The 22,902-nt window shown below is 43.2% G+C and overlaps 1 protein-coding gene across 1 annotated transcript in view; it reads left to right on the forward strand.

The window, feature by feature from the left end:
- The window catches only part of ARHGEF26 (Rho guanine nucleotide exchange factor 26), an 80,734-nt gene that overhangs the window by 15,678 nt on the left and 42,154 nt on the right, over positions 1-22,902 (forward strand). Inside the window, exon 6 of the mRNA XM_060242365.1 lies at positions 3,761-3,921. Within this exon, the coding sequence (XP_060098348.1) occupies positions 3,761-3,921 (161 nt within the window). The remainder of the gene's footprint in view (positions 1-3,760; positions 3,922-22,902) is intronic.

A 22,902-nucleotide genomic window follows, 5' to 3' on the forward strand; every position in this document is an offset into this window, starting at 1 on the left:
GTTTTTTAAGTTGATAATTTTTTATGGCCCATGAATGATGTTATAAATATCCATATGGCCCTTGGCAGAAAAAAGGTTCCCCACCCTGGTCTAATGGCATAAAGGATAAAATTATTGTTGGATTTCAGAAAGGGGTGAGAATGCCACCAGGTTGTTGTAATTTATCAGTTCTGCACTCACAGTGGTGTGCTAAACTGAGAACTAAATAGGCTGGAGTAAATGTTAGGAGTGGTTTTTTTCTTCTTCAGATTAAATGTACCTGAATCCTCTAGTGCCATATGCAAAGCTTCACTACACATTTGGTATCTAAAGCGTTCTACAGAGAATTCATAAACTCTCAAACTTCAGACATCTGTTTGTATTGATGCCATGCAAATTAAGTATAATTCTATTTCACACTGTTGCTCATGGGGGGCTGTCACTTATCTTCACTAAGAAATAGTAATTGGTAAATATGTTCTCATTGTTCATCTCTGATTAGTCTCACTGGATTATACATAAGCTTATGCATTTCTTGTATTTATTTTGAGCAAGTCAAGTATTCAGAGAGCTGCTAAAAACTTTTTTTAAAAAATTCAGAATAGATATAAGTGGCCAACACATTTCTCATTTTGATTTTCATACTGGCATGGCCATCCTTGATTTTCTCAACTGGGAAGGAATCAATGAAGGCTCTCATCAGTACCAGGAACAAAGAATCTTTAAATAGTGTAGTGAAGACCAGGGCTTAGATGTTCTTTCTCTGAACAAAAAAAGAACAGATTGAAACAAATTAGTCACGGAACTCTGCAGCTCTTTCTAGGCAAATCCTTTCCTCATGATTGTAGTGAAGGGGACAAGGATAGCAGAAATTTGAAGGCAAGAAGATTTGTGGGAAACTAGCATCCTAGCATTAAGGCTTCTTCTATCCCCTCCAGGCATTTATACAAAAATGAGCACATATCTTTCCCTGTCGTTGATTGTGAAGTGTAGACTTCTTTAAAAATAATAGTAGAACTGCTTATCCCGTTTATAAGTATGATATAGTAATATTTATGGCGGCTAAAATGACTAACCTCAGGCTGTCATATATTGATCACATCATGAGAAGGTAAGACATACCAAAGAAGGCAGGAGAAGTTGAAGGCAGTGCAACATGAGATGGATTGACTCAGTAAAGGAAGCCTCAGCCGTCGGTTTGCAAGACTTGAACAAACCTGTTAACAATAGGACATTTTGGAAGTCATTAATTAATACCGTCATCATGTCAGAAGTGACTAGATGGCGGAACACACACACACACACACACGGTATACTTCAGGGCTGGCATAGTTTAAAAGATAATGACAGTGCAAGCCATACCAGAACCCAACTCAAATGCCAAAACATCTTTGCATACACAAAGGCTAAATATATCTTTTACATTAATGGTAACATGCTACTTGAAACAGACCCCAGTATCAAGTATGCAGAGAATGACTTCACTTTCTGTTACTGTCTAATCTTGAACTGAGTAAAGCAAAAAATTAGAGAAGGTGGATGATAGGCAGTACAGTGTAGTTTGGCAGGCATGGATTTGTGTGGGTGGCTATCTGTGCATTCTGGAGACTTACCCTTTTCCTTTTCAGCCAGCTGACCTTTTGTAAAAAATGTGGTACAGCTTCTTTCAAGGAGCTGAAGCTTTAACTGTCAAGAAATTCTTGTGTCCCTTGAGAGGTTTTTCATTACTTGAGAGTTTGTTTATACAAGGTTTTCCAACTAAACCAATGGATTTTGCTGGTCTTTCAAAAAGACTTAAGTGTTCTTTATGGTAATGCTGTAGACTTTTTCATAGACTTTATGATAATGCTGTAGGCTTTTTTATAGACTTCTAGAAAGAGACAAATTTTTAGAGATATTACCTTTTTAATATTTCCCAATGTTGGGACAAACATAACCATTTTTTAAAAATCTTTATAGCAGTTAAAAAAATTCTTACCAAATTTCTTACCATGCACATCTGAGACGTATTCGATTGTAAGCATCCTGTTCTCACCCAGCTGACTTTATACATTGTAAAAAAGGGTTTCTGACACACACTGGCATATGTGACTATAGCGAACCAGTAATATGAGGCAACACCATGGGTTATTTAATTACAAAAAAAACACTTGGCCGTAGGTCAGGGCAGTATCATTTTGATGTGCATGTATGTGAATTTTAAACATCTATATCAGCCTTTTGCTGTTTTTTTTTTTAAAACCAAGATGCACTCTAAATCTGTAATGTATGACATGGCCCTGAAGCAGCATGCCTTTTATGCACCTTTGAAACATGGGTCTAATGTATGGTTAAAGGCATACAATAAAACAACAGTTCTGATGCTGAGCAGGCCTAGCCTGGTCATTGCTTGGATAGGAGGCTTTCTGAAAACTGGGCATGCTGCTTTCAATTCCTTGTGGGGAAACAGTAGTGTGCAAATGAAATAAGTTAAGGAAACATTGAATGATTTTTGATACAGCAGTCTAAGAACAGAGTTTTAAAACTTGAGTGTACTTGTCTGATGACCGTTATGAATTAGGTTTGCCAAACCACTGCCTGGGTTGAGAAAGCCTGCACTCCAGCTTTAGTAAAACTTTGTTAGTCTTAAGGTGGCACTGGACTTCTTGGCTTGCATGCTCTGAGTTGTTTGCTCCGTGGAGAAGTAAGTGGATGGTTGGGTGGGCAGGGGGTGTTGAATTTTTTCCCATCCCCTGGGCCATGCTGGAGATGTAGGGGGTGGGGTGGATGCAGCCACAAGCCCCTCTCACTGTCACTGGGAGAAGCTGCCCTGGCAGAGGTTGGGCAATCAGCTCTATGTTCTTGTTTTCAGTGCATGTGTGGTGGCTGAAGAAGCTGCTGTGAGAGCCCTCTCAGCCCCACCCACCTCACAGGATGTCTGTTGGCAAAATGATGGCTGAGGAGTGACATGACAGAGCTTTACAAAATTATTCATGGGATAGAGAAGGCACAAAAAGAAGTATTTTCCCGCTTTGTCATAGTACAAGTACATGTGGGCATTCAGTGATATTAATGCTCAGTAGGCTTAGAGGAAATACTTCTTCACCCAAGGCATCATTAACATGTGGAATGCACTGTTGCAGGAAGTGGTGGCGGCTGCAGGCACAGACAGCTTCAAGAAGGGATTGGATAAACATATAGAGCAAAGGTCCATCAGAGGCTATTAGTAACTTCACTATGTATGGAGCAGTGATGCGCTGTATTCTTGGTGCTTGGGGGGCAGCCTACCTCACAGGGTGGTTTTTTAGGATAAAATGGAGGAGAATAAGATGCTGATGATTTGAGGGCAGAAAGCAATGTAAGGTGGTCAATTTAAATTTGGAAGGAGGAAGTGACCCCAGAGAATGGGCCAGAGAAGACAGCATGGATTTCTAAGGTAGAAAGGTGATATATGTCGGTGTATTTAAATTTGAATTTTGAAAGTTTACTTCAAAGGATGAGGTGGGTTTGAGGAAGTGCCCTGAATGTAACCTCACAGTTGGGGGTAGGGTTTCGATGCAATGTGCTGGAAGTGACATCATTAGAAGGGGGTAAAGCTTGGGAAGTGACATCACTTGACCTTTGGCCAGGAAGTGACATCACAGGACATGGCATCACAGATGTTTCCTGGCTCCATTCCCAAAGTCCCCAGATATTTCTTGTGTTGGACCTGGCAACGCTATTATGAATAGATGACACTAAGATATAATTTTTCATCTAAAATCAAAAGGATTGACTTCAATATGTCTTTCTCGTCATGCAGGCTATATTTGAAGTAATATCTTCTGAACATTCATACTTGCTCAGCCTGGATATTCTGATCCGGATGTTTAAGAACTCTAAAGAACTCAGTTCCACAATGACCAAAACAGAAAGCCATCACCTTTTCTCCAATATTGCTGATGTCTGTGAAGCAAGCAAGAAGTAAGTGTTAAAACAGAGATGCCCTTTTTAAAAATGCAAACAACTGATTCATTCATGACAAACTTGTTTTTTAAAATTATTATTATAAGAGAAGAATATATGTAAACAGACATAATCAACTGAATAAGTGAAGTGTAATCTGTACCATCAAGATCCATTTATCAAATGAGTGTGCACAGGAAAAATTAATGGGCATGACCCTTCCCTGCTGTGCTTTTGTATCCTCATTCTCACCCTTCCTATTTGGTCAAATTATTTGAATATCAGAGTGTGAGTAACTTGACTGAAAAGATTTGGAGCACAGAATGGGGAGGGAGGAAGAAGAAAACAGGGCTCACAAGCACTCACAGGATGGGGGGGTTTTGCTCTGTGTGCAGGTGCTGCACCCTTGTGGGGAAAGATCAAGTCCTCTGTGTACAGCTGCAGCTTTGTATACTGTTTTCATATTTCAGCTCCCCACCCCCCTTTTTTTGCGGTAAAGCTGCAGTACTGCAGTCCAGGCTCTCTGCTCATGACCTGAGTTTGATCCTGGTGGAAGCTGGGTTCAAGTAGCTGGCTCAGGGTTGACTCAGCCTTCCATCCTTCTGAGGTCAGTAAAATGAGTACCCAGCTTGATGGGGGAAAGTGTAGATGACTGAGGAAGGCAATGGCAAATCGCCCCATTAAAAAGTCTGCCATGAAAACGTTATGATGTGATGTCACCCCACAGTCAGAAACAACTGGTGCTTGCACAGGGGACTACCTTTACTTTTTTTGCCAAAGAAACAATCCTGAAGTGGTTTTAAAGTGGTTTGTCTCATCAGCAGTGGGAACTGCTGCAGTGAAAACATAAGGCAAAGTTCCAGGGGACATCATAGTTTTTTCCCTCATGTGAATATATCATATGTCAATCTGAGCTTTTGTTTGATCAGTTGTATGCTTTTAAGTCTTGTGGATATTGGTGGCACCTAAGCATGTCTTACTGGCTGTAGGATTGCAGTTAATACTAAAAAATGTGTAATTCTTAAAAATATCATTTATATTGTAATTGTTGATTTTTTTTAGCCATTTCTTTTAATCATCCAAAATGTCTTAAAGGAGTGCTTTCATGGAGAATGTTGTTCATTTGTTTTTTAAAAAATCAGGTCCATAAACTATTTACTAATGTGTTGCTATAGGTGATTAGGTTTTCAAAACAGTTTCCTCTTGATGGATAATATACTGCAAAATCAAGTAGCATTTAAAGCTTTGATAGATTTCTGGTCTGGAATATCCACATCTCTTTTGGGTCTAAACTGAGTAGGCTCTTCCAAATACTTAGAGATCTGTGGGAAGCAAATGCACCTGAATGAAACATGTTGTCAGTGATTCAGTGATTCTTTAGTGACTGAAAATTGGTGGTTGTGAATGTTTTATATTTCCTGATCTCGCAAGTATGGGGAATAGTTTGTTCATCCTTTAGATTGTGTTCTGTATCTGGGGTGTGTGTGTTTTAAAATATTTCTTGTACTGTACTGCAGAATTAGTCTTTTTATTAATGTATCTATTTATTTAGTCTATAGTATAACTCTCCTTTTTCCTTTTGTGCGTAATGGGATAAATCTGAAGTACTACAGCTGGTGCTGCCTGTCTTTGACTTCTACTCTAGCACAGGGGTTACAGTGCCATGTTTACATTAGTGTGGTGTGGGCACGACATTATGCTGCTTATTTCTTTGTGTTACTTTGGCACAGAGGCTTCATTTCGTTGAATTTCCAGAATGGCTTTAGAATTGAACCTGAAATTCTTTGAATTTCCAGAATGGCTTTAGAATAGAACCTGAAAATCTTGTCTTTATATCTAAATCTAGTTAGAACTTCTACAGGTTGGTCACTTAGTTATTCATATTAAGTACTATAATTTAATTTATATTATGGAAAGAGAGACAATTATTATTTTTTCTTTGAGAGCTTCTGTTACTTGAAAATAATGGGAGAAATCGGACAGCTCTGTTTACTATGTCTTTTGGCTCTTTACTATGTCTATGGCTCACCTCCCCCCACCCCCAGATCCCCCTTGAATAAGGACTCAAAGCAATGTTGGCCGTCAATGTCACGGAGCGACTACCTGCGGGACAGGGGTCAGATGCTGGCACGAGTGGCCACTCGCGGATGCCCCGCGCTCATTGCCGCACCTTGAGGAGACTCAGGCCACTCATCATCTGTGGACAGATGGAGGTTACCCACTGTGGCATCCTTGACCTCCTCACTCAATGTCCTCTCCCTGATTCGGCGCCTCCTGACGGCTCTCCTGACATTCTGGGGGCAGCGGGGGGTGCTGGACCTGCCGACATCACAATGCGCAGGTGCTGGACAGCCAGCTTCAGTCTTCGCCTGAAGTGGGGAATCAAACCCGGTTCTCCCAGATAAGAGTCTGCACACTTAAACACTACACCAGACTGGCTCTCACGCCGCCCTGCCCAGCTTTTCCACGGGAAACCAGCAGGGCATCTGTTGGTCTCGACGGCTCCGAAGAGTCTCAGAGCAGCTCACAATTGCCTTTACCTTCCTCTCCCACAACAGACACTCTGTGAGGTGGGTGGGGCTGGAGAGGGCTCTCACAGCAGCTGCCCTTTCAAGGACAGCCTCTCCCAGAGCTATGGCTGACCCAAGGCCATGCTAGCAGGTGCAAGTGGAGGAGTGGGAAATCAAACCCGGTTCTCCCAGATAAGAGTCCGCACACTTAAACACTACACCAGACTGGCTCTCACGCCGCCCTGCCCAGCTTTTCCACGGGAAACCAGCAGGGCATCTGTTGGTCTCGACGGCCCCATGTTGCCGCTCGTACAGGGCCCCTCACAGCTCCAGCGGCCGAGTGCGGCCGCTGCACATTCTCCCCTCTCTCTATGTGTGGGTTGCACGGTGGCGGCGGAGACACTGTCGGGCACACAGATACTGGGAGCGCCTGAGCACTTTGCGTCTCGAGGATGCCACCTGTCTGGACCACTTCCGCCTGAACCGCGCCACCATCCAGGACCTGTGTGAGCAGATTGGGATGAGCCTCTGCAGCCAGGTGACTGGCCCCCGCCCCATTCCCGTCTTTCAGCAGATCCTCATCTCTCTGCGCTTCCTGGTGACCGGCTCCTTCCAGGGCATGGTGGCCGAGGTCCTGGAGGTCTCCCAGTTGTCAGGCAGCCTCTGCCTCCACTCCTTCCTAGACACCATGCGTCAGCGCCTCCAGTAGCATGTGCAGTTCCCAACAGGCGAGGAGGAGCTGCGGACTGCCAGAGCTGGCTTCACTGCAGTCGCGGGGTTTCCCAATGTCATGGGGACTGTGGACTGCACACATGTTGCCCTGGTGGCCCCGCAGGAGGATCCCATAGTGTACCGAAACAGGCAGCACTTCTACAGCCTCGTCGTGCAGGCATCCTGCGACCACCAGGGACTCTTCACAGGTCTGGTGGCGAAGTTCCCAGGGAATGTACACGACACCCAGATCTTCATGTCCTCGGGCCTCAATCGCCACCTGGCAGCCTGGCTGGATGGCCAGGGGTGGTTGCTAGGTAAGTCCACCAGGTGGCAGCGTGGGGCACCCCTCCCATCCCGTCCTCACCTTCCTGTCCTCCACAGGTGACCGAGGGTACCCATTGCTGCCCTACCTGCTGATGCCTTACCAGGAGGACACGCCCGAGGACCGGGCAGCATACAGCCAGGCGCACAGGGCCACTTGCATGGTCATCGAGCATGCCTTCGGGCAGCTGATGATGAGGTTCCACTGCCTGCACCACACAGGTGGCCGACGCAGCACGCAGCCCCTGCCTGTGGCTAAGCTGGTCGCTGTGTGCATCATGCTACACAACATTGCCACCCGTCAATGCCTGCTGGTCCCCCAGGACCTGCCCCTCCCAAACCCCGGGTCGCCAATGTGGGAGAATGAGGAGGCGGGGGCATGGGCCGCTGCCCAGCAGGACTTTGGGGGGCACTTGCATCGGAAGCATGTGCAAGCTCACATATGGGCCACTCGACGCGTGGGCAGGGCACCCAGGGATGAAAGCATGCCGTGAGTGCAGCCTCTCACACCCGAGGACACCAGGGGGACACCGCGCACTCCCATGTATGTTGATACCACTTGGGCACTTCATTGTTATTCAACCAGGATTGTCGGGACCATTCTCGGGATCCCTTAAAAAATTCATGCACTTGTTGGAAAAGGCATGGGGAAGACGACAAAATGGCAGGCAGAGCTGAAGTCCTGGGGGGAGACACAAAAAACAATGACAAGGTAGAAAAACATAGTGAGGGGACCCGGGAACCCCTGTGCAATGCCGGGCGCACCTCGGCAGGGTTCCCGTATGCTGAGGCCGTGGGACTGTCAGGCAGGGCACCAGAGCAGGCATTCTGTGAAGTGTGAGTGGCCACAGACTGAACTCCCAGCTGAAGCCATCCCTCGGCAAACAGCGGCCAACGGGGACGATAGCCACCACTCACACCTCCCCACGTACTCCTTGGGCTGAGCAGGTGCACCTTCAAGTACACAGGTTTATTTCATTTGCATATCCAGAAGCCCTCGCTGCGGCCCAAGCCGCCCTCTGCTTGTGACCCCTGCGTGACCCCACTGAGCCCGCTCCGAAGGGGGCCGAGAGGAGCTGACCATGCCGACACTCTCAGCCAGGACCAACCCCACCCCTGGCATGTAGCAGCTGTAAGCCGCCTCAGAACTCAGCGGAGGCGGCTTGGCTTAGCGAGCTATTCCCTCGCCTCATAATGCTGGGCCTGTGGGTTCGTGGCCGCCCTGTGGCAGGAGTGCTCACATGACTAGCTTCCCTTTTTATTGAGCCTGCCGTCCAGCCGCCGTTATTTTTGGTCAGCCAAGTCACCTCTCTGGGCCGTCCCCTTTTCTGTGGGCACCTACCCTGAATGCGGCACCTCTATCAGCTCCATCACAGACCCAGGCAGCGTTGACACTTGGTGCAGCCCCGGACAAGTGTCTGCCTCGCCGCCTATCAGCCCCTGCCCTTCACCACTATCACCCACTGCATTTCCCACACAATTGCACTAAGTGGGTGCCCCGAGAGTCCCCCCAGCCACAGAGTCATGCCCTTGCGACGGCCACGAGCAGAGTGCGCGGGGAATACAGGGGGCCGGGGCGAGGTGGTAAAAGTGAAAGACACAGAAGATGAGGTGGGCATGCTGGGCTAAGTTTATTGATCTGCAAGCAGAAAGAGCAAGCTCGCGCATGGAGGTTCCTGGCTTCCGCAGTCTGAAATGCTGTTGCCGGGGGACGCACCAACAGCTGTGGGGCTGATGGGGCTGTCCGGCTGTGCTCTGGCAACCGCAGAGGCTTGTGTGCAGTGCACACACCTGAAAGACAAAGAGACGGGGGGCGGGGAGCCTCGCCGGCTGCAGGCATAGGACTCCAGCCCTGGGCAAGCCTGCGGGGAGCAGAGTGAGCGTCCTGGCTGCCTATGGTGGAGCCATCCTACACAATTCCAGCTGTCCTGCATCACGTCCAGCTGAATCGCATGCGAGCCTGTAATCATGGCAGCCGTGGTGGGGGCCAGCATGAGTGGCTGGACCTGCCCTAGATGATGAGACTCTGGCTGGGCTGCGGAAAGCCGGAACATGTGTCGCACCCCCTTCACCCCGGCATGGGGATGCCCGAGACACGGGGTGGAGGGGCTGCCAGTGAGATGGACAGCCAGGGTGCATCCCCACATGCACATTTGCGTTGGTTGACACCCTGCCTGAAGCCGCAACCACGCTGGACAGTCTTGGGGGCTGGGGGCCATGGGGACTCCTAGCCAGACTTACCCGTCCATACGGGGGGCTCTGGAAGCGAGACCTGTTAGGACTGGGAAGCACAAGTGGTTAAGCAGGCAGCCCAAACTTAGCTCACCTCCCCCCAAGTCCAGCTTCTCTGACTTAACTAACATTCTTCTATGTGCCTTTCCCTCCACCAAGTGCACCCCTCCTCGCGCTAAGTCTGCACGGCATGGCCCTCCGGAGCAGAGTGCCATGCCGTGCGCCCTGCCCTCCCTGAGGAGTTGTGCGTGGCAGGAGTCAAAACCTTTGTAGGGAGGGCACTGATTGGGTGCAGGAGCAAGGCTGTGACCAGCCCGGAGTGGGAGGGGATTGGTGGGGCGATAAGATGGCTTCCAAATGGGTTTCTGCGCTGCTGTGCATGTGCCAGCATGTGCTTTCTGCTTCCATTAGTGCCTATGGGGTACGCCAGCATTTTGCGTGGTGCAACTTTGCGCCTGATGGGGGGGCGTTCCTGCACCGAAAGCTCTCTGGAAGATGACCAGCAGCGGCCTCGCCCCTGGGTCAGCCCCCTCCTGCTCCAAAGTGCTGCCCTGCGCCGCAAGTGCGGCACTGCGGTGCTTCGCCATCAGCCCATGGCGACGGCATGCTGCGGCATCCGGAGAGTGGCGCACGCTCCATTTCTGCCGGCACGGAGGAGGATCCGCCGGGATAGGTCTCCATATCGCCGGCATAGCGGTAAGTTCGCTTCCACAGTGCTTTCAGCCCCCCCCCCCCCTGGATTGCGCTGTAAATGGAGTAAAAGAATTGAAAGCATGGATGTGAGGTTGCTCGCTTGTCACATACTATTATAGGGAAGCAGCTTTCAAAAGTCTCCTTTAAAATAGAACAGTGCAATTACTCTGACAGATTACCATCATGATAAGAATCTATTGCCATTTGTAGTTCCTGTGGCATTTTTCTTTTGGATGAGTTCTGTTGCTTGATTTCTGGCCCAGTAAGTACTGACTCTTGCCTGCCCTTCAGTATTGGTTTTTAATCACCAGTTAGCACTGGTTCACCAGTTAGCTCTTTTCTTTAAGAGCTTTGAGTAGGTAACCAAAACCGTATTTTATTTAAATAAGCTTTAACAGCATAGTTATAATTAAAACGAGAATCAACCAAATGGATAAAGATACTGAGAGCCCTGTGTTTTAAATTCTGTTTTGAATTTTGTTTTATTATATTACTTTTTATTAATTTATTGTTTTGTTGAATTAATTCATTTAAATAATTTATTTTTTTCATTATCACAAATATCAAAGTGTAACACACATTTATAGAAAAAAGATATCAATGTTTTTATTATAGCTTTCTTCACATGCTCTACTCTTCCCCTTATAAAAATACAAGCCCCTCAAAACTACTGTATTTTACATTGTAAGCAATCCATACTAAGGCAATTTCTGCTGAAGAGTAGAATGATACTATTCCAGCATAGAAACCCAGATCAAAATTCCACACCACCACCACCTTTGAAGGATGAAAAATGTTAAGAGATCCAGATACGGGTTTCTCACATAATGTGTAGTTGAAGACTTAATGTTTATCACTATGAAATAGGATGAGCTGATCAGTAGCCTCCAGTAAATTTCATTGTTAAGCAGAGCTTTTAATCTTAGACTCTGTGGATGTATGGTCCAAACTTCTGGTCACTGTAGGAGATCCAAGATTGCATTTCCTGACTTTTTAAAAAAAATCTTCAAAAGTACCTGCAAATGAGGATGTCACTTTCAAACAAGTTACAATCTTTGACTGCTGTTCAGAGTCCCTTTGAATGCATGAAAAGGCTTGTACTACACACCAAGTCTTTCTCACCACTCTTCATGTATTAGATGCTGTTTTTGATGTTCCACCAAGTATCAGAGATGGCTTAAATGGCTTTTGGAAAAACTGAATCTGGAATCCCTGAGTGGCTAGTGCTTACCACATATCCCTCTAGCTTAGTCCTTGAACATTTCCTTTACAGTCAAGTGCCTGCATCTATACAGGGAGGTACGATGATGCTTAATGTATTTGTAGAAAAAATAAATAAATTCCACATGGTGGATTCCACTGTTTAATTCCAAGCAAGCACTTTCCGTATTAAGCCATAGTGTTTTGTAGGTTTATTTCCTACTTTGTCTTTGATGGAGTCTAAATGCTTTGGGCTCCCATTTAGTTTGCAGTTTAATTTTATTTACTTGAGACATCTGCATCACTTAGTCCGTGGCCTCAGTAGCCCTTGTTCAACAAAGATCTTTTTTCTCATAGTATTTTAGCATTTTTTCTATCACCACAGTACTACCAAAAGAGAAGAAAAGGGAAATATTGGTTGCTGTGGTATTTGTTGTAGATTTTCTGGACTGTGTGGCTGTGGTCTTTTCATTGTGAGACCTGATGTTTTGTCAGCAACTGTGACTGGCATCCTGAGAGATGTAACCCAGAAAACTGGAGCTCTCTGGGTCAAATTGAGAAGAAGTTGGTAGGCAGGTAATTTATATCTACTCGGGCAGATGGGCAGGGCTGAGTCATTATCTTTTGGGGGGGTCTTCCTGGGCTGTGATGTGCTAATGGAGGAGTTTACCTGAGGGGGTTCTTTTGTATATGGATTGGCTATTGATCTTATCTGTAGTGCTGTTGTAAGTTGTAGGGCATTTGTGTTTTTCAGGACTGGAAGCCATGCCCTATTCATTTTAAAACTTTCTTCCTTCCTGTTGAAATTGTGTTTATGTTTATGGATTTCAATGGCTTCTCTGTGCGATCTAACATGGTAATTGGATGTGTTGTCCAGCATTACAGTGTCTTGGAATAAGATATTGTGTCCTGTTTGAGTTAGGCTATATTCAGCCACTGCTGATTTTTCAGGTTGGCCAAGTCTGCAGTGTCTATCATGTTCTTTTATTTTTGCCTGGATGCTACGATGTGTGGTCCTGATGTAAATTTGTCCACAACTGCAGGGTATGTGGTATACTCCTGCAGAAATGAGGGGGTCTCTTCTGTCTTTTGCTGATGGTAGCATCTGATGTATTTTTCTGGTGGGTCTGAACATTGTAGGTTATATTTCTTCATAAATTTTCCAATCTGTTCAGTGATTCCTTTGATATATGGCAAAAACACCTTTTTTTGTGGGAGACTATTTTTTTTTCAGTTGTTTGTTTAATCCTTGGCTTAATTGCTCTTCTGATTTCATTCTTAGAGTAGTCATTTGCTTGAAGTGTGTGGTTTAGATGATTTAGTTCATCATTGAGAAAATGTGGTTCACATATCCATGTTGCATGGTCTGCTAATCAAAACATTTGTCAAGGGTGGTGTTTGGAGTTTTTGTGTAAATAGCGATCTTTGTGAGTTGGTTTTCTGAAGACCTTGTAACCTAGTTGAAGATTAATGTGGGATTTAAATTACATACAGGGCCATATATAAGTTGAATGTACTCAGTGCATTTTTAAAGAAAAAATCAAGTATATATAGGTTGTATCTGTGCTCACTATAATGTGAACAGGGTTACTGTGTTTATTATCTGTTGAATTCATGGCTGATCTAGGACTTGAATCCAGGTCATTATGCGTACAGGGATCAAAGTTAATTCGTGTTGTGATCCATGAGATTATGTTGGCAAGAGTTGATATTTATGTATTGAGCAGGAAAAAAAAACAAGCTGACACTGATAGTGGAGGAAGTGGGGAAGACCCTGCTTATTGGCTAGCAGCAGTTATGATTTAGCTGAATTTTCCTCCTCTGCTTGTAGGTACTTAAAGCTTGGATGTGCTCAAAGGTATTTCAGGAGTGGGGGAAGAGTCTGCTAGCTGGCTAGCAGCAACTGAGTAAGATCTGACTGAGCTGGTTTTTCCTCTGCTCACAAGTACATAAATCTTGGGTGTGCTCAGAGGCATGAGCCAGAGAGCTCTTGGCTTTTGGCTCTTAGCCTAGAGCTGGGAGGAAAATCTGATAGCAAAAGGAGGGGGGAAAGGCCTGCTCTGGATTCAGAAGCTTCCCCTCCTTTGATTCTAATGTATTTTTGTAAGCCACTTGGGGGCCCATTTGGGGAGAAAGTGAGGTATAAATAAATAAAATGGAAATAAATAAATATTAGTGGCAGAGAATACCTAATCTGGATATGTCTATTTTAGTCATTATTAGGTTGAATCCAGACAGCTTTCTCAGTGAATGTCCTCTTTACTACCACCCCTTCCTAGACTTCCCAACCCCCCCGCCCTGCCAGGGGACCCCTGGATTAGCAGCCTTTCGCCCCGATCTCCAAAAACGTGGAAGCGGGAGGGGGGGAAATGACACGGCCTCCCTTCGTGAGGTGCATGCTGGGACTCGTAGTCCTTGCATCCTCTCCGGCTGCTACAGGCGTCTCCTCGGGGAGTCTGGTCGGCGGAGGGGGGGGAGCTCCGCCCCCAGAGGACCATGTGCATTTCTAGCTCCAGAGGCTTCAGTCGCTGATTGAAAGGCTTCCTCTTGGGATGGGGTGTCTGTGTTACTTTGAAGAAGTTGGCAGCAACTCGTGAGTAGAGAGGCCAATCCCCCTTCAGTATTGCCAGAAATGGGGGGGGGGGGGGAGTCTGCTGAGTACTTCATTATTCTCTATGTGGAAATCGATTCTCATAGGGTATAATGGGGAATTGATCTGGAGGTTTTGGGGGCTCTGGGGTTGCTGTTTTTTGAGGTAGAGGCACCAAATTTTCAGTATAGTATCTAGTGACTCTCCCCAAAGTATCCTCCAAGTTTCAAAACGATTGGACCATGGGGTCCAATTCTATGAGCCCCAAAAGAAGGTGCCCCTATCCTTCATTATTTCCTATGGAAGGAAGACATTTAAAAAGGTGTGCGGTCCCTTTAAATGTGATGGCCAGAACTCCCTTGGAGTTCAATTATGCTTGTCACACCCTTGTTCCTGGCTTCGCCCCAATGTCTCCTGGCTCCACCCCCAAAGTCCCCAGATATTTCTTGAATTGGACTTGGCAACCCTACCCCTGCCCCATGTGGCTTTTGTCCATGTGGGTCTCATACTGCTTAGCATAACCTTTTTGGGCAGCCAGGGAAAACATCTCTTTTTCAATAGTGGAAAACCTGGTTGGATTCCAACTCAATATTTTGGCATTTTAGCTTTAGAAAGAAAGCAGTTTAATAACAGCTCCAGCTCCCAATAATCATCCTCAACTCAGGCAGAGACCTTCTGGCCAAACCTATGCCTGACGAGCACTCCGCTGGGTCCTTAAAGGCCCTGCCAGCCTCTATGCAATGCTACAGCAAGATGGTTCTTGTGTTCATGGTGCTCTTGAGTGTAAGTGAAAGGTCTGACTAGATAAATACGTAGGGTATAATTTGCTTTAAGAATGATAATTAAAGAACTTATTCAACTTAAACATAGCCCAGAAAGCTGGATCTCTAGAAAGGCTTGAATCATACCGTAGCCATGTAAAAAGCAGAGTTAAACAATCCAGAAAACTTATAAATAAACTTATTTAACTTGACTTTTTAAAATGATGCTGAATGGATGCTGTGTTGTATACCAAATAAGTCATAAAAACTAAGGTCAGTCAAAGTGCATTGAGTTCTCTTATTGCAACAACAGTATAATCATCACCTCCACCACCACCTCCAGCATTGACTGAAGCTAGAACTTTTACAGTGTAATCTTGAATGGAGTTACCCCTTCTCAGCCCATTGAATTCAGTGGACTTTGGACGGGGCGACGTCTTTTAGTAGAAACTCGTTGTACAGGGTTATGTTTTATTTGTTATCTTGAGTAAACAGAACAGTTTCCTCATTGTGCTTTATTTGTCTGCCTAGGTACTGCTCCAGCATCTAGCTAGAGAAAGATTATTTTCTTCTTTAAATCGACAGGAATTTGTTCAGTTCTATACAGTCTATAAAGGTATTTTTGTCAACAACAATGTTAATATTGGGAGCAAAGAAATAATAAGTAAAACATTTTTTTCATACTTGGAGACACACACACAGAGATTGCAGTTTAAGTAAATTATTATGGTCAACCAAGAGTTATGCAGGATTTTTAAAAACATGACTCGTTGCATTTTCACCAAACTGCTGGAGATACAAGCTGCCATATGCTAATCTTGGTAACAAAGAGTTATGTGCAAGAGGAGCCATCAACAGCTGTCTTAATGTTAGACTAAATGTTAGACTGTTCCCACGCAAACCACAGCTTAAAAGGAGGACAGACTGGGTTATGGTATGCATGCCCTCAGGTGCATGTCTTCTATCTAAACCCAATTTCAAGTGTCAGAAATGACAAAAAATATTTGACATGCTGAATGGCTGACATGGGTCCTTTTGTTAACTATTGCTGATTGATGGGGTTATGGTTTATCATATTAGAATCTGTTAGAATTCATTTGAACTGGAAGCTACTTTTACAGCGGTATCTGAACCAGAATTACCCAAGATTTGCATTAGTTATTTTAGTGGTGCAAGGCTAGTGAAAATTACAAGCTGTTATTGATTGTTGCGGTATCTGGAAGATTTAAAATATCTGCTTATGTGTATGTGTGTTTGTTTTTTAGTGACCAGTTTCATTGACAAGCTAGAACTGTAATACTGAAGAACCTAGAGTTACCATATTGAGATAAACAAACTAGTTTTGTTGTCAGATCTTCTGTACCAAATATTGCTTTGTAAGCATTGACTGTTTCTGGTTGGTTTCACAGGAGGAGGAAAAAAAGAAAATCCACTTTTATGTAACTGATTCTGATTAAGAATTGCTTATAGCATTGGTACAAGAATTATGGCATTGGTATCATTCTTAATTGTGGAGTGTGAATAATTAACTGAGAGTGCATTCACACTACACTAAATAATACATTTTGAAACTAGATTTTTGCTATTCTTACACAGTAAAAATCCAGTTTGCAAAACTTATATATTTATACCTATAAATATATTTACTGCAGTGTGAACACACCCTGAGACTCTGTTGTTACACTCCAAATGTAATGTCTCCTCTGTTACCAGAATACATTCCAATATACCTTCTAAATGACATTCTCTCTCTCTCGGCTTGGCTTCGCGAACGAAGATTTAAGAAGGGTGCAATATTCTAATATTAATTGCATTACATTACAATTCTAACCTGCTTTCCCAAATAAATATACTAAAATAAAGAGTACATATAGCCCTTCTGAGTAGGAATACAGATGTAAGGACTAAATAAGCTTGGCATATGTAGTGACTAGTGAGATAAGAAACCAATATCCCCATTAAGTCTTGGGAAGTTGATATACTTTAGAAGTATTTGGTGTTGCCACTATTACAGTTGATCTCCAAATGACAGAGATCAGTTCCCCTAGAGAAAATGACTGCTTTGAAGGGTGAAGTCTATGGCATAATACTCTACTGAGCTCCTTCCCCTATCCAAACCCCACCCTCCCCATATCCACCCCTAAAATCTTCAGGTATTTTCACACCCTGAGCTGGCAACCCTAAAAGTATTAGTAGTGCTTTTTCATATATACTTTGAAATCCATTGCTCATTTTAGAAACTGAAGGCGGAGACATTTTGCTCTGCATGTGAAATTTAAAGTAAGTGAAAAAGTGTGCAATTTGTTTTTGGACTATTGTAAAACTCTTATTTCAGTTGTTTGCTAATGTTTCTGGCCTGTGATTCTGAACCTTGCTAGAAAACGTTTTGGAGAGTATACAAAAATATATTGAAAAGAGGTCATCACTTTTTATCAAAATGCTTTCACTGAGTATTGGGACTGGAATATGACACGTGGCTTGAAATAAAAGCCTTTGTTACATTGGAAACAAATAGTTGTTATGGAAACCAATTCTACCTCTGTTGCTCTATTACTGGGAACAAAGTTCAGAAATCTGCTTGCTTTTTGGTCATGTTCTGTGTGTAAAATTAGTGCAAAGTTCTGTTCCAAATTTTGAACTGTTTTTACTACTACTTTGTTGTTGTTGTTTTAAATATATGCTTATATGTTAATTTTTAAATTTGACATATCAAGTGAAAGTAAAAAAAAAGTATATAAGTTTAGATATCAGTGTATTCATGAGCTTAGTGTGCAATAAAATACAATCAACTGGTGATAATAAATGTATTTGATAGTGTGGCATGTGAAACTTTGCCAGATTTGGTTGTGTTCATTGGAATTTTTGTTTGTTTTACATAACTGGTTCTCAGATGTTGTATGTAATTGAGTTTTTGTCTATATACAGCAAAGAAACCCATACTGCAAAAATAAATGTTCATGTATTGATCTGTGGACTGGTGTTCTTGAGTTTAACTTTTAAAGAAATAGCAAGTTGTGATTCTTTTGTAAAGCTTCTTGATCCCAAATTATCATTAGTAAATATACAGATGGTAGAGATATTGTGTTCTTGATGGATAGCATGTGTAATTGAATTCTTGACCAGTTTCCCTAGGTACTTCTCCCCGCCCCCCCACAAAAAAACCCCCTTCTATGTCCCAAAAGAACTCTCATTGCAGTTTGTAAAGGGCTTGTTAAAAAAGACGCTCAAGTAGGTTTCTGGAGAGCCAGTATATCATTTTTCTAAATAAATAAATATGAACATATGAAGCTGCCTTATACTGAATCAGACCCTTGGTCCATCAATGTCAGTACTGTCTACTCAGACTGGCAGCGGCTCTCCAGGGTCTCCAGCTGAGGTTTTTCACACCTATTTGGCTGGACCCTTTTTTGGAGATGCCAGGGATTGAACCTGGGACCTTCTGCTTCCCAAGCAGATGCTCTACCACTGAGCCACCGTCCCATCCCATGTCCATATAAATGTTCATATAAAGTACAGTTTAATTCATTTTTAAGATTGTTAAATATGTATAAACAATAAAAGGATCAGTTTAGTTGGGAGGAAAGTTTTGATGAATTTCTGAAATTCCAAATAGGGTAACAAAATAAAGGGGGGGTTGTTTTCTCCCACTGTGATGTGACAGCAATGACAGCCAAGCCCTATCTATCTTCAAAATACCTAAAGTCCCTAATAGACTTCCTGCTTAGCCAGCAGACCTAATCCTTCTCACACCAAAATCCAACAATCCCTTACTCTGCCAGTTGGCCAGCAGTTAAACTGCCAGACTTCTCCCCCCCCCCCCCCCCCCGCTTTCCAGTATTTCAGTCCACCACTTGAAAGTGATTGGCTGAGGCTTCTGGAGTGGAACTTGAAATTTATCTGTCACACTAAAGGTAAAGTTAGTCCCCTGTGCAAGCACCAGTAATTTTCAACTCTGGGGTGATGTCGCATCATGACGTTTTCAAGGCAGACTTTTTTATGGGGTGGTTTGCCATTGCCTTCCCCAGTCATCTACACTTTACCCCCAGCAAGCTGGGTACTCATTTTACTGACCTCAGAAGGATAAAAGGCTGAATCAACCTAGATTCGGCTACCTGAACCCAGCTTCTGCCGGGATCGAACTCAGGTCATGAGCAGAGCTTAGAATACAATACTGCAGCTTACCACTCTGCGCCACAGGGCTTTTATCTGTCACACTAACCCACTGCAATTCTTGATTGACTTTCTGATATTATTTTGGAGTGGCTGAAACACAAATTATAGTTCCTTTGCTCCTATGTTATGGTTCATCTACTAATTCCAGATATTGTAAACAAGCATTCAGGTTAAAAGTTATTCACCAGCTGTAGCTTTACAGAGTTAAAAATAGGACTGTTCATATGCCTGGGTTAATCATTACCCTAATGATTAAAACATCTTTTAAAAAAAAAAAAAGCACAACCATATGGTCAGGCTGGACCAGACCATTGCATAGCTTTCAAATTCTTTCTCCAAACATCAATCTATAAAGAATAATATGTGTTTGGTTCCTCTATACTTACAAAATGCCATGTCAACTTTCCAATAATTTACTGTTGTCCAGGGACTGCTTTTTGACATTTGTTGTTCTGCCTATGGCAGGATTTACTTAGCTTTGCAACAGCATTGCAAGCAACTGCATAAATCTCAGAAAATGTTTTAAACCCAATATAACAGTTTTCTTAGTGACCCTATATATATATATATATTATGTTTTTGAAGAATTTTTGAATAGCTGTGATTAAATCAACTAAATTGAACATTTTGAAAAAATCACTAAACACCCTGATTCATTTTTCTCCATGCATGCTATTCACAGAGCACAATACAATTGCCACAAGAAGGAACGAGTTGCGCACACAAGCAACTGGACCTCATTCTGCTTTGTGAGGAATGACAGCTAACAACAATAAGCTCCTATTGAACTATGACAAATCTAAAATTGTTGTTTTTTCCAAATCTTGGAAACCAACTGGTCAATAGGCGGCAAAGAGATAGAACAAGTAAAATACTACAAATACCTAGGAATTCATTTTCAATATAACATACTTTGGACTAATCATCGTAACTGTATAATTAAGTCAGTCAATGTTAGCGTTGCAGCTATCCAGCGCTTCTTTTACAGCAGAGGCAATCAATTTATCCCAGCTGCGCTAAAAATCTTTAAGGCTAAAGCGATACCGCAGCTTTTATATGGGGTCCCAGTGTGGATCACAGCCTTGGATAATAACATTGAAGGTGTCCAATCAGAATTCCTACGGAAAATTCTGGGATTCCCGAAGTGCGTACCATATGCGGTTTTGTGTTTAGAAACAGGGACGAATCTTGTGGAAACACAAGCATGGCTAATGTCACTTAAATACTGGCTATGGCTACATTTCCATTTATATCAACTGCTCTCAGAATCTAATTTGTCAATTGGCTAGTATTTATTGAGAGGAAATAAAATCTATGGGCATTGATTTAGATTCACTTCTTATGCTATCCTTAAAAGAAGCTTTTTTGAAACTTAAGCTCAGAATTCTAGATATTGAAATGCAAACGTTATATAGCCTGGCCAACAAGTCCTGCTCCCTGCTGAATTTCGAACTTCCTCTCTCAGTAGGGAAATTAGCGTTGTATTTCTCCTCTCTGCAAGCTCCACAGCAACGGCGTGCGTTCTCGTTAACGAGATGTAATACATTACCATTTGCTATCCTATTTGGTAGATTTAACAGGATTGAGTACTCTAATAGACACTGTCTTTGTAATTCCAAGTGTATTGAAACTATTTCCCATATATTACTGAACTGTCCTCTTTATGATGATATTCGTTGTATATACTTGAAAGTTATCTTAGCAGATATGTTGGGCTGTGCTGTGCTGATTTAGGCAAAGTCCACAAACTTTTAAATGACACTTGCGCTGAGATAACTTTGATGGTGGCTAAATTTCTCCAACAGGCCAAGGAAATATGACAGAGAATGGTTCTGGAATGACCACATTTTATTTGTTTTAATTATTTAATTTGGCTAAACTCGACTCATATATATTTTACTTATTTTATGTATTTTAGCTCTCTATGTACTCTATAATCTAGGATTTTATATTATTTATGTTGCTATTTTACTGCTAAATCTGTTTTATGCCAATAAAGGCTTGCTATTTGACAGCTAAGAAGTAAATGAATAGAAAGCTGGGGCAAGAAGGGCCAACCTAGACACACCACCCCTAAAGAGATACATAACAACAGCAGTCTACACTGCTTTGCCTTGATATCTTCATGATTAGCATTACCATTACAAAAAGCTAGTAGCTTATCACACAAAACGTGAAAGCTCATGCAGGAGGGGTGCCATAAATTCCAAGGATACTTTCTACACAGGGGCTTCAAAGGTCATTTTCGATTAACAAAAGGTACTTCCAGCATCATGACCTGGATGGCCCAGGCTAGCCTGATTTTGTCAAATCTCAGAAGCTAAGTGGGGTTGGCCCTGGTTAGTATTTGGTTGGGAGACCCTGAAGAAAGTCCAAGGGTGCTACATAGAGGCAGGCAATGGCAAACCATCTCTGAACATTTCTGGAGCCTGTAGAGCAGAGCCAGTTTGGTGCAGTGGTTAAGTGTGCGGACTCTTATCTTGGAGAACTGGGTTTGATTCCCCACTCCTCCACTTACAGCTGCTGGAATGCCCTTGGATCAGCCATAGCTCTCTTAGGAGTTATCCTTGAAAGGGCAGCTTCTGTGATAGCCCTCTCAGCCCCACCCACCTCACAGGATGTCTGTTGTGTGTGTGGGGGGAAGGTAAAGGAGATTGTGACTGCTCTGAGATTCAGAATATAGGGCGGGATATAAATCTAATATCATCATCATCATCATTTGAGGGACAGATCTGACATAAATGAGACCTTGTTGGGTCAGGCCATGTGTGTTCTAAAATGTTATGCCAGGTAGCGGAGACATAAAGTTTATAAACAACACAGACAAACACAATTAAAGATTTTTTAAAACTTAAAATAATGCTTAAAACATTAGCACTCTTGCAGTGTTTTGTTTATTTAACAATCTCTGATAATTGATACCTCTCGCTCTGAATTATTGCATCAAAATCTGGAGACAGTGTCTGTGCTGTAGCAATCTTGAGCATGCTGTTCAGGAGTGTATCTGTCAGCTGCAAAACTACTTCTGATTTATTGACAATCATTACAGAAATCTCATGGTCAGTGCTTTGAGCCTAAGACACAGGGGAAAATATGTAATGACTGGGCATCGTGAGCTTTTGTACATAAGTTGCTTCTTGTGCTTGTTGAGAACATGTGAACGCACCACGCCAAAGACTGAGGGTTATGTATTTGTCTACAAAACTACAGTCTTCCCCAGAGAAATAACTACAGTTCCTACAAGGCAGTGCAATAGTAGAGAAATAGCAATGTATAGTGGCCAATATCAGCCTACTATCTGGGAAGTCTACGTTCAAAATCTTTAATCAATCAGAGAAAATAAAAGGAAAATGTAAAAGAAAAATCAAAGAAAATGTGCTGGGTGAACTTGGTCTGGACACACACTTTCAACCTAATCCACGTCATTGCCTTGTTTTATTCCTCATCTAAATAGTTCACATGCTTTTCTACTGAAAAAGACTGGATCATGAGGGCATAAATACAGTGATAAAAGGGAGACAAACCCAGCTGCACCTAAGAGACCCAATCCCAACAAAAATACACACACACAAACACTCTCTCTGTGTGTAGCAAAGCAAAACGATCAAACCTTGAATAAAACTTTGTTGGTCTTAAAGGTGCTGAGATTTAGGGAACTAGGCAAAGTCAGGGGATAAAGAAGGAGAGGAGCCTCAGTCAATAGAAGGAAGAGAGGCTTGACTCAGTAGCTCTGCTGTTCTCATACTTTGTAACACCTTTGTGATTGAGAGAGCCTGGCAAAGCAAGCTCTTTTGCTCTGTAGCTC

Source organism: Heteronotia binoei, chromosome 6 (genome assembly GCF_032191835.1).
Source record: "Heteronotia binoei isolate CCM8104 ecotype False Entrance Well chromosome 6, APGP_CSIRO_Hbin_v1, whole genome shotgun sequence".
NCBI classification, from domain to species: Eukaryota; Metazoa; Chordata; class Lepidosauria; order Squamata; family Gekkonidae; genus Heteronotia; species Heteronotia binoei.